Source organism: Liolophura sinensis, chromosome 1, assembly GCF_032854445.1.
Source record: "Liolophura sinensis isolate JHLJ2023 chromosome 1, CUHK_Ljap_v2, whole genome shotgun sequence".
Classification (NCBI taxonomy): Eukaryota; Metazoa; Mollusca; class Polyplacophora; order Chitonida; family Chitonidae; genus Liolophura; species Liolophura sinensis.
In genome coordinates, this window is record NC_088295.1 from 14165120 (window position 1) to 14178257 (window position 13138).

At 39.9% G+C, this 13138-nt stretch overlaps 1 protein-coding gene across 2 annotated transcripts; it reads left to right on the plus strand.

Annotated features, from left to right (window-relative positions):
• The first annotated feature begins 683 nt into the window (after positions 1-683).
• On the plus strand, positions 684-11669 carry LOC135469211 (transcription factor A, mitochondrial-like). 2 transcript variants are annotated; one of them, XM_064747771.1, is made up of 7 exons: positions 684-1043; positions 3379-3509; positions 3904-3974; positions 4538-4687; positions 6585-6680; positions 9138-9194; positions 9917-11669. In XM_064747771.1, exons 1-7 carry the CDS (start codon positions 961-963, stop codon positions 10133-10135), a joined length of 807 nt encoding a protein of 268 aa, XP_064603841.1. In that variant the 5' UTR covers positions 684-960; the 3' UTR covers positions 10136-11669. The 2 variants fall into 2 exon arrangements, with proteins under 2 accessions (XP_064603841.1, XP_064603852.1); XM_064747782.1 differs by having other exon boundaries at positions 9141-9194.
• Positions 11670-13138: the final 1469 nt, after the last annotated feature.

Below are 13138 nucleotides of genomic sequence, written 5' to 3' on the forward strand. Positions count from 1 at the left end.
AAATAATTTACGTCATCAAAAGGCTGTAATAAATTTATCCATTCTCACTAGATAACCCGAAGATCAACAAAATCCTAAGATATAAGAGAAAAAGGAAAGGAGACATGTTAAGAATCATACACACAAAGGCACGTATGAGTACTCACGTTATAAAATAAAAACTTGTAAATACTATATGAATTAATATAAAATGGATGCATGGACGAAACAGCTTTTTTATTAAATTATTCTGCTCACAAATAACATTCCCGTTATGTCAATGTTGTCTTAGACTAGATGCATTTAAATTCGTCACTGAACGTGGGAAATGTTGCCAATGATGCGATGTCTATGAATATTTGCATGTGTATACATGAGTGCGACTACGTACGTTGCCCTTCCGATATAGGCTTTACGTTGACAAAAGCTAATAAAGAACTCCAACAAATATATAGTATGAAATAACTTTATTGAAATGTAAGTAATAATTAATAAATAAAAGTAACAGTTCCGTACAGGGTTAAATAAACACTTTGTTTTTGTACGTTGTTAGACGTTGTAAGCACGTCGTTATGACGTCTCATTTTATGGACATTTCTATTTTTTAATTTTATCGCGGCCAGGCACTTTCATCGCGCGTGTCTTTTGTGATACGGATCGGAAGTTGGGGGGCACATGACCACTCCTTCACGTCTACAACAAAATGGCCGCCCAATGTTGAAACATTGGAGAAATTGTCACTTTTTGCCACTTCGCTAGCGACCAGTAAGGCCTAATTGTACAAAAATAACGTCACGAAAGCTCTGCAGAAATACTCATCGTATTATACAAATACAACGAATACAAGATCACTGACAAGGATTAAAAAAATAGGCATTTTCCTATGCCATAACGTTGGGAGGACCGTTTTCTTCACCCACGCCGTTTGTTACTAAGAAGATCACGTGGTCTCTGGCTCCCGATCCGTCTTATAGAATCGCCATGGCGGTCAAACTTGGAAGTGTACAGAGTGGGCTTTCACTTATCAATGCTCTGTTCAGGATAGGCTCATCGAAATGTATCAGGTCGGTTTAGCGGTAAAGATATAAATAAAAAAATAGTGCAACCTGAAGAGTGGGTCTGCATAGCCTTCCCAAGCTCCTAATGTAGTTAAAAATATCCATGTATGCCTGGCTTGAGCAGTTGACTATTGGGTGTTGTTGTTGTTGCTTTTGCATAACCGCCAACTTACCAACGGTCTTTCTCAAAACATATTCCCTTGTAGGGACGGGGAAGGGCTTGGTTTCCTTTGCAGGGCATTGCCATTCCCATTGATTAATGTCAGTAATGGCTGAACTTTTCATGACAAGTCCGAGTATACTAGTTAGTTCAGAAATATTTGGGACACACCATAAGGTAACACCGAAAAACTCCAACTCCTTTTCTTATGTTGGCCTAGCGTCGTAGGAGTCTCGAAGCTAACAGTATTAATTTCGTATGCAACGAAGGCGAATTCTCTTTGCTATTGAACAAGCCTTGTGCAAATAAAAGATGCCGACTTAAATACCTGCTTTTTGCACCCGTGTCACCACAACCATATGTCCTAGTCGCTTTAGAATAGATTTATTATTGCCATGAAGGCTTCCACAGTGCATGCTTCTCTGCCATGGCTGCCATGTTGAGCAGCTACATGTAGGCCTACACCGAGGTCGTGCATCATAGTGGAGCAGTTGGAAGATGGCAGCCAGGACCAAGGAATGTGTGCCATGGAAGCCGTCATGGCTATAATAAATATATTTTAAAGCGAGGAGGGGCATATGGTGGCGGTGCGATGGGTGCAGAAAGCAGGTCTTTATCTTGGTGTCTTTTATTTGCATCAGACTTGTTCAATAACAAAGGGAATCGGCCTGGACCTCCGTTGAGTATGAAATCAATACTGTTAACATCGAGACTCCAATGACACTAGGCCAATATAAGAAAAGGAGTTGGAGTTTTTTGGGGCTAGCCATAAGCATGGCTGCTCTTCCTCTAGTCATAGACCGCGTCTATCACTGTTGTCGTGAAGAACATATTGCAATGCAAATAAGCACTCCACATACTGGTTAAATCCACACTATAAGTTAACGTGTCCTCCCCCCATTGCCACACACAATTTTGCAATGGTAATCCAATAAAGTATTGTTTCTCAGGAGAAAAGAGTCCAGACCATGCTGTCACTTGGGATTTAAGACAACTGCCATTTGCCTCGTTCTTTGACAGTCTCTCGCAAACCCTTGAATCGTTGCCAACAGTTGATTGTGGTTCAAAACTATGATACTGTAGGCCAGGTCGTACTATATGCATATGTTATCCCATAATATTACCTTATGTAATAAAATAAACAGAAAAAAATGGCGGTGTGTTCAAATAAATCACTAATCTGAGTGCTGACATTTTGAAGAATTCTATCCACATTGTGGATAGTTTTAACAAACTATTGGCAGTGTGAGACTCCAAGGACACCACAAAGAACAAATGATTGTAAAACTAATAGAGTAATGCGTTATTTCTAACATCGATGAAACCTTGTTTCTGTCCTTGTCCTTTAAAATAATGACATTGTTGGAAAAGAAAAACTACAAAATCCGCTTAGGCATTTTTGATAAGACACCTGTGTCAAATGCAGTCTCATCATGGTTTCATCCAGTAGGCGCTCCCTTAGTTCTCACAGTCAAACATTCTGCTCTGCACTGCTTATTTATCATTGGCCAGTGTTTGATAAATCAAACTATTTGACTATCAGATATCACAATCAGAGTTTTGCTGCATTTAATACTTGAACCATCGGAAAAACCATAACCCAAACTGCATAAACCTTCACATATGAATAACCGTAAGCGATAAACACAGATACTGGTATAGAAAATATAGCATTATTGTGAAGCATTCAGTATGGTCAGTTGTACTTGATGACATGAAGACTTTGGGTTGTTCTTTAAATAATCCTGAAGTCAAGTACAGTATTTCTATTAAATGGAAGTGAAATCCCAGAACACAGTATTAGGGGATTCTGCCACAGTAAAAGTTGATTCAAAGATGTAACTAGTTGCTTGTCATATCTGTTGCTAAGTAGTTTGTGAGTATAGGGAGCATCTATAAGGTAAACATTGAAAGGTTTTTGGAGACAAAGTTGATCTGTTAATTTCTCGTAGGTTGATTGGCTTACATTGTATTTCATTTAATTTTGTGAAAAATGTATTATGGATTTATTTCACAGGTATGGCATGTGTCAGTTACTCTGGATGTTATTTATTGAAAAAAAATCAGGTCCTCTGAAGACCTGATTTAGTCTTCAAATTGATTTAAAATTAATACAAATTAATGAAAAAACATATGAAGAAAAAAAACGGTCAGATATTACAGTGTGCATTTCCATTTCAGGCCAGCATGCGAGACAACAAATTTGTGTCGATACTTTGGCAGTAATAAGCTACAGCCACCAAAAAGGCCTCTTACAGCTTTTTTCGATTTTCTTGGACAAAAAAGGGATGAAATCAAACTTAACAATCCAGGTAAGGACTACAGTGTTCTGCCATTTTGATCTTTTGTTGGTGTGTTTTTGGTTTCCAGGTTTATTGCTAAGCCATGCAGAAGGATGACTTGACTTGTACTGGTGATGTACCTTTGTTATTAATTCTTCTACCTCTAGCAGGGTGGCTAGAAATGGACTGCATAACTTTTGCCATAATTTGAAGCCTAATAATTTATCAAACCACTTTATATTTTCTACTTTTACAATTATTATTTACAGTCAAAAAACGTAAGGAAGCCTCAAGCATTTTAGACTATTGCCATTCTTCTGTCTCTGTCGGGACAGATTAGAGAAGCCCATAGTTTGTTCACTGAATTAGTAGGTCTCATCAAGGTACCCTGACATTTCAGCTCTACCCCATTCTACTGTTACAGGTGCCAAAGTTCAAGAGGTGGCAGCCATTGCTGGGCAGATGTGGAAGACAATCAGTGAAGAAGAGAAGAAGGTAAATGTAGGGTTAGAGTGAAAGCCAGTTGTTGAGTTACATCAGCAGAGTGCTGTCCCATTTTATTGAGGTATTTTGCTTTGCAAAGGTGTAGAGGTGCTTTGTGAAGTTTAATGTCTGGAGTTATATTGAACATTAAAGAAAGAGAACTTTCACAGATGAAATTAAATCTTCTTAAAACATATCTTTTATGTAGCTAGATGTTTTAAACAGCAGAATTACATTTTGACAGTAATGCTATTACCAGTGTTAAAGAATAGATAAGAGTATAAATTAACTCTGTTGTACAGGTGTGATGTCAGCATACAAAGGTATGTCGCCCCATTGTCAGTACATCTGACATGAAGATTCCAACTTTATTTTCCTAATGCTGTGTAATACTCTTGATTACAACATAAACCAATGAAATAAGTAAGAGGGTCTTATGGGTGTTCTGATTTTTTCTGAATTTAATTCTATTTACATCAGCTACAAAGCCAAATACCATAACTAAATAATTGTCACAGTGACGAAAAACATCAAAATGAATAGAATTTAATAAATGTCTATGTGCGATACCACAGGCTCTGCAGGATCGAGCCCATCGGCGGATGGAAGCGTACAAAGTTCAGCGTCTACAGTTTCTGGATCAGTTGACACCAGCAGAGAGAGAAGAATTGGTTGTCTCGCAACGGGAACACAGGCGAAAGAGGAAACACAGGAGGCATGTATTGGTGCGTACACAAATAGTCCATGTGGTAGCTAAATACATGTACATTGTTATTTGTTTGTATCCCTGGCATAAGAAAAATTAATCCAGCTAATCCCGCATTTCAAATGCATTCATTTTTCCTCCATTTATATCCCTGTTTATCAGTCTTGGAATTAGCAGGGATGGGAGTTTTTGTTTTGCCAAGGGTTGATTTTGTAATTCGTGTAAACTTGATTCAAAGATATTGGGTGGGAGAGGGTATGCGGAAGAGCGACAACGTTTTCTCGGTGGCATCACAGTTTTGTGATTGTACCGTATCAACAACAATGTTCTTCATTCGTAATGTAGCTTTGTCACATTGTGATTGGTTGAGAAGTGCTTGTTATCCAATCAGAATTTGCGTTACTAATTTCCGCGTCAGTACAAAACTGTGTTTAGTGTTATCTGCATGAAAAAATTCGCGTAAAAATGGTCAAATTTCTGAGTTAAGAAAATGAGGTAAAATAGTTTGACAGCATTGTGAAAAAGAAATTCTGATGGGCTTGGCTGGAAAGATCTGTGACTGTTAAGTTGAAAGTAGGAAAAAACATCAAGGGAGTAGTAGAAAAGTTGATAGGTTTCATCTCGATAAGAGTGACAAAGTTGTTGGTGCTTTTTTCAAAAATGCGTGGACTGCTTATGCCTTTGTGCAAAACATATGCTGAAGATACTTCCACTGGATAACAGGTTGTTGAGATGTCTGTCTTCTCTCGACTCTGCAGTCCGAGGACACACTGTCACAGCTTCACACTATTTCTGAAGCCTTTCCTGACAGAAGATCTGCTAGGCAAGCTTGATTTAGAAATCCACAGCTACCAGGTGGGCTCCAACATTAAGTCATTTGAAGGACAGAGGGTTGATGCTTGGTGGGCATCAGTCATCAGCTCAAAGAGATACCCGGCTCCATACACCATGGCTGTTGTATGACTTAGTTGCTTCCATGGGCCCAGAGTTGAGCCCTCCTTTAACTTAATGGGTGATATTGAAGATATCAGATCAGTCAGAATGAAGTTCAGTACTGTCTAGACAGTAAAATACGTACTTAAGATCAGAAATTCTACCTCCCTTCAACTCTTCAAAAAAAGTAGACGTCAGACATGATCCAGTTGATGGGAAATTGTGTTGGAACTTTAAGAATGCAGCCAGTTTTTACACGAAGGAAAAAGCTGAGAAAAAGAAGAGAAAACAAGAACAACAAATAGCCCTGTGCCAGCTACAGTGAGCAAAGGAGAGCCAGGCTGAGCAGAAGAAAACAATTGAACAGGCAGCTAAAGCTGCTAGACAAGCACATCAGAAAGCCCAAAAGCAAAAAGCAGCTAACCAACTTCATAAATTATTGACTTTTGAATCTGAAAGTATGTTGTGACTGACTTTCAACAAGGTGCAAGATATAATTTAATTGTTTTCAATGTATGGGCCATAAATTGGAATGGACAAAGGCCAAGGCTTGTGTACATAAGTAGAAAGTAATCTCTTACCTTGCCATAAATATGAATGCAATTGGGTTGCCTGATAAATCTTGATTTCAGGCTATACATGAACATGCATAGATTTATGTTGTCTTCTTTGGATGTTTTCCTGTATATAGTGGTAACATAGGTTCATAAAAGCTTAAATGCCTAGAGCTTCAGGGAACTTTGTCGCCTTGGACCCTCCACCAGCCTCCTACCTGTACCCGGTTTGTGGCCGGTGTCCCCCAGACCCCCGACTAATTTCAGCTGATTTTTCAAAAATTCATTCTTATCCCAGAATTAGGTTGCAGTTGTGAAGAAATGTTCAGGATACACAGTTTCCACGTTTTTTTTTTGCTGAGGGTATAGAAATATTTTTGTGATTTCTGCTCTGTTAATGTTTGTGTGATGTTTTGTTTTCTTTCTCAGGAGTTGCACAAACTGGGAAAACCTAAACGACCAGTTTCCCCATTCTTTGTGTTTGTACGGGCCAGTCAGGTGGAGAGAGGGGATGCTCCCATACAGGTAACTGTTAGTCAGACTGGGGAGACCTCCATGACCAGTATTACCATACTTTGTGTTTGTACGGGCCAGTCAGGTAAAGAGGGGATGCTCCCATACAAGTAACTGTTAGTCAAACTGGGGAAACCTCCATGACCAGTATTACCATACTTTGTGTTTGTACGGGCCAGTCAGGTAAAGAGGGGATGCTCCCATACAAGTAACTGTTAGTCAAACTGGGGAAACCTCCACGACCATTATCCCCATTCTTTGTGTTTGTACGGGCCAGTCAGGTGGAGAGAGGGGATGCTCCCATACAGGTAACTGTTAGTCAAACTGGGGAGACCTCCATGACCAGTATTACCATACTTTGTGTTTGTACGGCCCAGTCAGGTAAAGAGGGGATGCTCCCATACAAGTAACTGTTAGTCAAACTGGGGAAACCTCCACGACCAGTATTGCCATACTTTGTGTTTGTACGGGCCAGTCAGGTAAAGAGGGGATGCTCCCATACAGGTAACTGTTAGTCAAACTGGGGAAACCTCCACAACCAGTATTGCCATACTTTGTGTTTGTACGGGCCAGTCAGGTAAAGAGGGGATGCTCCCATACAAGTAACTGTTAGTCAAACTGGGGAAACCTCCACGACCAGTATTACCATACTTTGTGTTTGTACGGCCCAGTCAGGTAAAGAGGGGATGCTCCCATACAGGTAACTGTTAGTCAAACTTGGGAAACCTCCACGACCAGTATTGCCATACTTTGTGTTTGTACGGCCCAGTCAGGTAAAGAGGGGATGCTCCCATACAAGTAACTGTTAGTCAAACTGGGGAAACCTCCACGACCAGTATTACCATACTTTGTGTTTGTACGGGCCAGTCAGGTAAAGAGGGGATGCTCCCATACAAGTAACTGTTAGTCAAACTGGGGAAACCTCCACGACCAGTATTGCCATACTTTGTGTTTGTACGGGCCAGTCAGGTAAAGAGGGGATGCTCCCATACAAGTAACTGTTAGTCAAACTGGGGAAACCTCCACGACCAGTATTGCCATACTTTGTGTTTGTACGGGCCAGTCAGGTAAAGAGGGGATGCTCCCATACAGGTAACTGTTAGTCAAACTGGGGAAACCTCCACGACCATTATCCCCATTCTTTGTGTTTGTGCGGGCCAATCAGGTAGAGATGGATGCTCCCATACAGGTAACTGTTAGTCATACTGTGGAAACCTGAACGACCAGTATTTTTATACTTTGTGTTTGTATGGGCCAGTCAGGTAAAGAGGGGATGCTCCCATACAGGTAACTGTTAGTCAAACTGGGAAAACCCAAACAACCATTATCCCCATTCTTTGTGTTTGTGCGGGCCAGTCAGGTGGAGAGAGGGTATGCTCCCATAACAGTTGAATGGGGAAAACCCATCTTCATTTAATCAAGCATTTAATCATTGTCTACCTTGATTTACTGAGCCACATTAACTCTTCATAGCCCTGAACTTTCCTTCATAAATATGCATGATCCATGGTCCAATCAGATTTCACCTCATTTATTGACACTGACAGGAGTTAAAAGCAACATGGTATGTGGCTGTAGTGAGAAGTATGCAGTGTGTGGAATATTTCACAATAGACAAATAGAAGTGCTGGCAAAAAAAATAACTCCCTGCACATCGACCTGTTAAGGGTTATTGTGGGGATGATTATTTTGAAGCAAAATAGGCTTGATAAAAATTAGTGGCAAAACAACAATAGACAAATAGAAGTGCTGGCAAAAAAAATAACTTCTTGCACATCGACCTGTTAAGGGTTATTGTGGGGATGATTATTTTGAAGCAAAATAGGCTTGATAAAAATAGTGGCAAACCAACAGTCAGCTGTTCAGCCTCTTTTGCTATCACGGGTGTTGCCTACTAGTGGGGGAACTTTTCAGTGAAAGCACATCGATGTACGTTCTTATTGCTCATTGCTGTTGAATTATGTTGTGTCAAGGAATAAATCAGATCTGAACGTTCATGTATTTACTTCAAAACAAGGAAATACACATTCACTCATGACCAACAATTGGCTGAAAATGCCCTGGTGGAAGTATGCGCACAGCCATTGGCTGTTCATACACACTGTAAAACAAGGGTGATAACGAAGCCTATAGCAAGTATCAGCCTTGCGAACAGGAAGATGGGTAAACCTAGAGGACAAGCATCCTCATTCTTTGTGTTTATATGTGCCGCTCAGGTGGATGGAGGGGACACTCCTGTACAGGTAACGGTCTGTCAAACTGGGAAAACCTTAACAGCCAGTATCCCCAACAGGTAAAGCGTTGGTCCTGGCAGGTAGGATTTCTGATCCGTGTATTATGCTCAGATAGGCTGCATAGCTAATGTATCCAGTGAACCCCCTCATCTTATGATTAATGTATATTAACAGTTCATCCAGAAGCCTTATGTCCGTATCATTGACTTCCTGTTGATGTTTTCTGTTTTCTTAGCAGTTTGTGAAAGGGTTGGCAGAAAGATGGAAAATGATGCCTGAAGAAGAAAAAGAGGTACACTTTATTTATTTATTTGTTGGTGTATTATGCCGTACTCAAGAATATATCTCTTAAATGGCCAGCATTATGGTGAGATGGCATAATGGGAGGTGGATTTTGATGTAGTGTACATGTACATTTATCGACGAATTTGTGCTGAATTATTGCTATGAAGGTGAGACAGTTGATTCTCAGTGTTGGGAACAGAAAAATCTTTTCCTCATGGGAGGTTTTCTAATGATAGCTGGTTATCATCAGTGGAAGGCAGAAATCAAAGCTCCTAGTAGATGGCCACTGAAAAGCATTTTTAGATGTTCCTTTTCTTTTTGATTAACCGGCCCCGATGGCTTAGTAGAGTGTCAGCTTTGGGTCAATCCTGGATCGGGTCAGACTTTAAAAAAGAGGAAGTTGTAGAGGTTCAGCATTAAGGGGATATTGCAATGACTGGTTGACCCGTCTCAGTATAATGCCTTAGGTAAGTCGTCTCAGTGAAGCACCAATAGAAAAAGAAGAGTGGTGGAAATCCATTCTGCAACAAGGAGGCACATTACAAGTACATGCATTTTAAGGACTCGCGCTTTGTCATATGACTGAAAACTTGTAAAGTGCAACATTAAACCCAAAGCACTCACTCACTATTTTGTGATACAATATTCTTGGTACATTTCAAATTTTGAACACGCGACCAGTGCAGTGAAGTGTGTGATTATGTGAGTGTCTGTGTGAACTGTTGTCAGATGTACAGAGAGGAGGCACAGATGGACACTGAGCGTTATTACCGGCACATGGAAGTCTGGGAAGCTAAGATGATCAAGGCTGGTCGACCAGACCTGGTGAGAGGTTACCACAAAAAATCACGGTCGAGACGGGCTAAGAGGAGGAAGAACCCGTCCAAGAGGAAAGCAAGACGAAAATCAGCAACCAGAAACCAACCTGATGAGATGTATGAGGAGTGAGGATATGAAACTGAGAGTTACCAAGGAGAAAATGGTTCATGCATGTGTGTGAAGTGACCTCCAGATTGTGACACCTGGATGCTTTTTGTATTGAAAACTTGGTTGTTGATAGGTATGAAAACGTTACGTGCTTTCAAAGAGACGTCCATTCAGTGCTATGTTTGTATGGGTACATTTTGCATGCATGACGTACAGAGTGAGAAGAGATACTACAGAAAAACAGATTGGTACATATGTATGTGTTCTCTCTCAGATATGAGTGTTTTGACAGGTACCCTATGAATGGCAGATGTGTAGGGTATTCAGAAACAGGAAATGGGGTATCACCACCATACGTAGTAGACACCAGAGTCAGTGTGTTGGTGCAAAGGCAGCAACTGTTTACATCCATGACCCATGTTGAGAGTTCAAAACCCTGGACAGGGTGTTTATTTTTGTAATGTATAGTCCTCCAATTGAGGTACTTGCAATGGTATAATTTGTAAGACTCAGTGCTTCTGACAATGCTACAAATAATGGCAGGGCTTCCGTGCCTGAGGTGGGCACTGTGCCAGTGCGGCGCAATGATCAAGGAGCCTCTAATCAGTGCAGTCGCTGTGAGTTGATGTGCAAATTAGGCTGGCCTCCTCTCCAGCCATAAATGGGAAAGTCCGCTAGCAACCTGCAGATTATCGGGATTTTCCCCTAGCGGTCAGCTAGCTCTGTACAGGATTTTTGCGGTTGTGTAAGGCATGCTGCAGGACTTCTTGGTCCAGCTGCATTCTCGGGTTATAGAAACAAGTCACACCGGGTTGGTTAAAATTGATAACACAACAGAGCTTTTGATTTTCTCTGTGTGCACGATTTTCTTGAAATTTGAACTGCAGTATCTTAAAAAATATCTACATCATGAAACTAAAAAGTATGCATTAAACTTTATGTGGGATACTTTATCGATGTATGTATACTTTTGGTCTAGAATTCTCTTTTCTTTTAAGATTTGGTGAGGGCAAGAGCTGAATATGAGGCAGGTAATTTAAAGTAATTATCATATAGTAATAATATTCAAAGTAGTTGGCTACTTTGCCGTCCAATAGTAGACAGCATTACACAGCCATGTTCTTGCCCTTGCAAGATGAATGTGGGGCATCTTGATATGCACATGTGTAGTGTGTTAAATCTTTCAAAAACGAATTGACATACAGTTCAGATTTGGTACACACTATTAATTTAGATTTTTTTTAAACTAGATTTTACAGAGTTTGGACCAGTTTTCACTGGGATTGAAAATTACACTGTGTGAGCAGATCTGAACTATCCAGTATATGTGTGCTCGTGTGTTTCTTGATATTCCCAACAGCTAGAAACAGAACAGCTACAGAGGCCTAGAGCAGACCGTAACTGAGGTAATGAACACATTCTAAGGCAACTGGTTGACATTCCTAAGGAAGGCAATTCGGTTTGGACATAACTGTATGAAATACATTTGTGTATAATTTGGGACATCAGAGGCTGCAATACCTGTTGTCATTTTACCTTTTTTTTTAATTTACACATAAGTCGCTTCACGACAGTATATTTTGTTACTGTCTGTGTGCAGTATCAGGAATGCAGGAAGTTTGCTGTCATGAATAGGAACACGTTAAATGATTACTAAAATCATACACATGACTTTGTTGTTTCATTCCTTTTCATCTTCCCCCAATCAAATCAAATCATGATTATGTAATGTATGTGTATTCTAGACTGGTTATGTTTTTCTGTGTGACTTATTTGTATATTTAGTGGTTGTTTATGCGGTGCTCAAAGATGCTAGTGCAGCACCAAACCTCAGAAGTCTCTCAACAGTGTCGTCTCTGTGAGTTCAGCTCATGCCAGGGAGGGTCTGCAGCAACCAGCAGATGCTTGTGGGTTTCCCTTGGGTTCTGCCCTGTTTCCTCCCACCATAATGTTGGCTGTCGTCATATAAGTGAAATATAACAAGTATGACGTAATAGTATCAGATCAATAAATAAATGAGACAGTGGTCAAGCTTATGATTGATTGCTTTGAATATTATATAATGAATTATTCACAATCAGTGTTATGGTGGAGGAAAATTGAAATGAAAAGGTCAAGAAATTATGCTTGGCTTACCTTAGGATTTAGATAAAAGTTGTAAATATCATACCATTAATATGACATGACAGATAGATGCTGTTAGACCTGTATACATGTACACTCCATATAGTCCTTACACATCCAGTCTGGTCAATTAATCCAGAATACATTGTATCATTTTAAGTACAGCAAATTCCTGGGCATTGCAGACACAGCCTGTTCATTTCAGAGATTTGAACATGTCCTGATGTGCAAGAACTGTGCCATCACAGGCATTAGTATAACACAAACATAGAAACAGCCTCACTTTGAATGTAGGAAACTTAAGTCTGTAAATGTATTAATGGTAGGGTATCCTTCCTTAACCTGTGCACCACACCTCCAGCCAGCACCGACTTGACTTTTCCCGTCCGCTTTTATGATAGTCCAAAAAGTCCAGAACTGTGAAACAAACGCTGCCATAGAAATTCCTGTCAGTCAGTGAAACCTTTTGTCCTGACCACACTTTAGTGACAAGATCACTGTTTCATACAATCATACATCGGTGTACACATACTGCACAATGTATTTATCTGTTAGATAGTTGTGTTACACAGTACACAAGAATTCCTCACTTCTACAATGGCAGTTGTACAATGTAATATGCTCAATTGTGCACAACATCACTTCCACAGCTATGATGTGGTACTCGTATTAATGAAGATTGCATAGTTTTATTGTTCACTATAAAATATAAATTGCACCTTAAGTACAAAAATATCCTATTCACATGGAGACATACATATCATTACTTTGAGACTGATCTAGGACAAAATCTAAACAAATTTAGGCTTGCTGGTAATCTGTGCTTCAGTATGTTACAGGCCTTGATTAGTAGTATGATCTTGTAACATTAACAACCTATAATATATTTCAGGGGAAGAC

Excerpts from the sequence above, each read along its gene's own strand:
- LOC135469211 (XM_064747771.1), top strand. The coding sequence starts at position 961 with ATGGCGGTCAAACTTGGAAGTGTACAGAGTGGGCTTTCACTTATCAAT. Across the intron at positions 3,510-3,903 it reads AATCAAACTTAACAATCCAG|GTGCCAAAGTTCAAGAGGTG; the intron begins GTAAGGACTACA and ends CTACTGTTACAG. Across the intron at positions 6,681-9,137 it reads GAGGGGATGCTCCCATACAG|CAGTTTGTGAAAGGGTTGGC; the intron begins GTAACTGTTAGT and ends CTGTTTTCTTAG.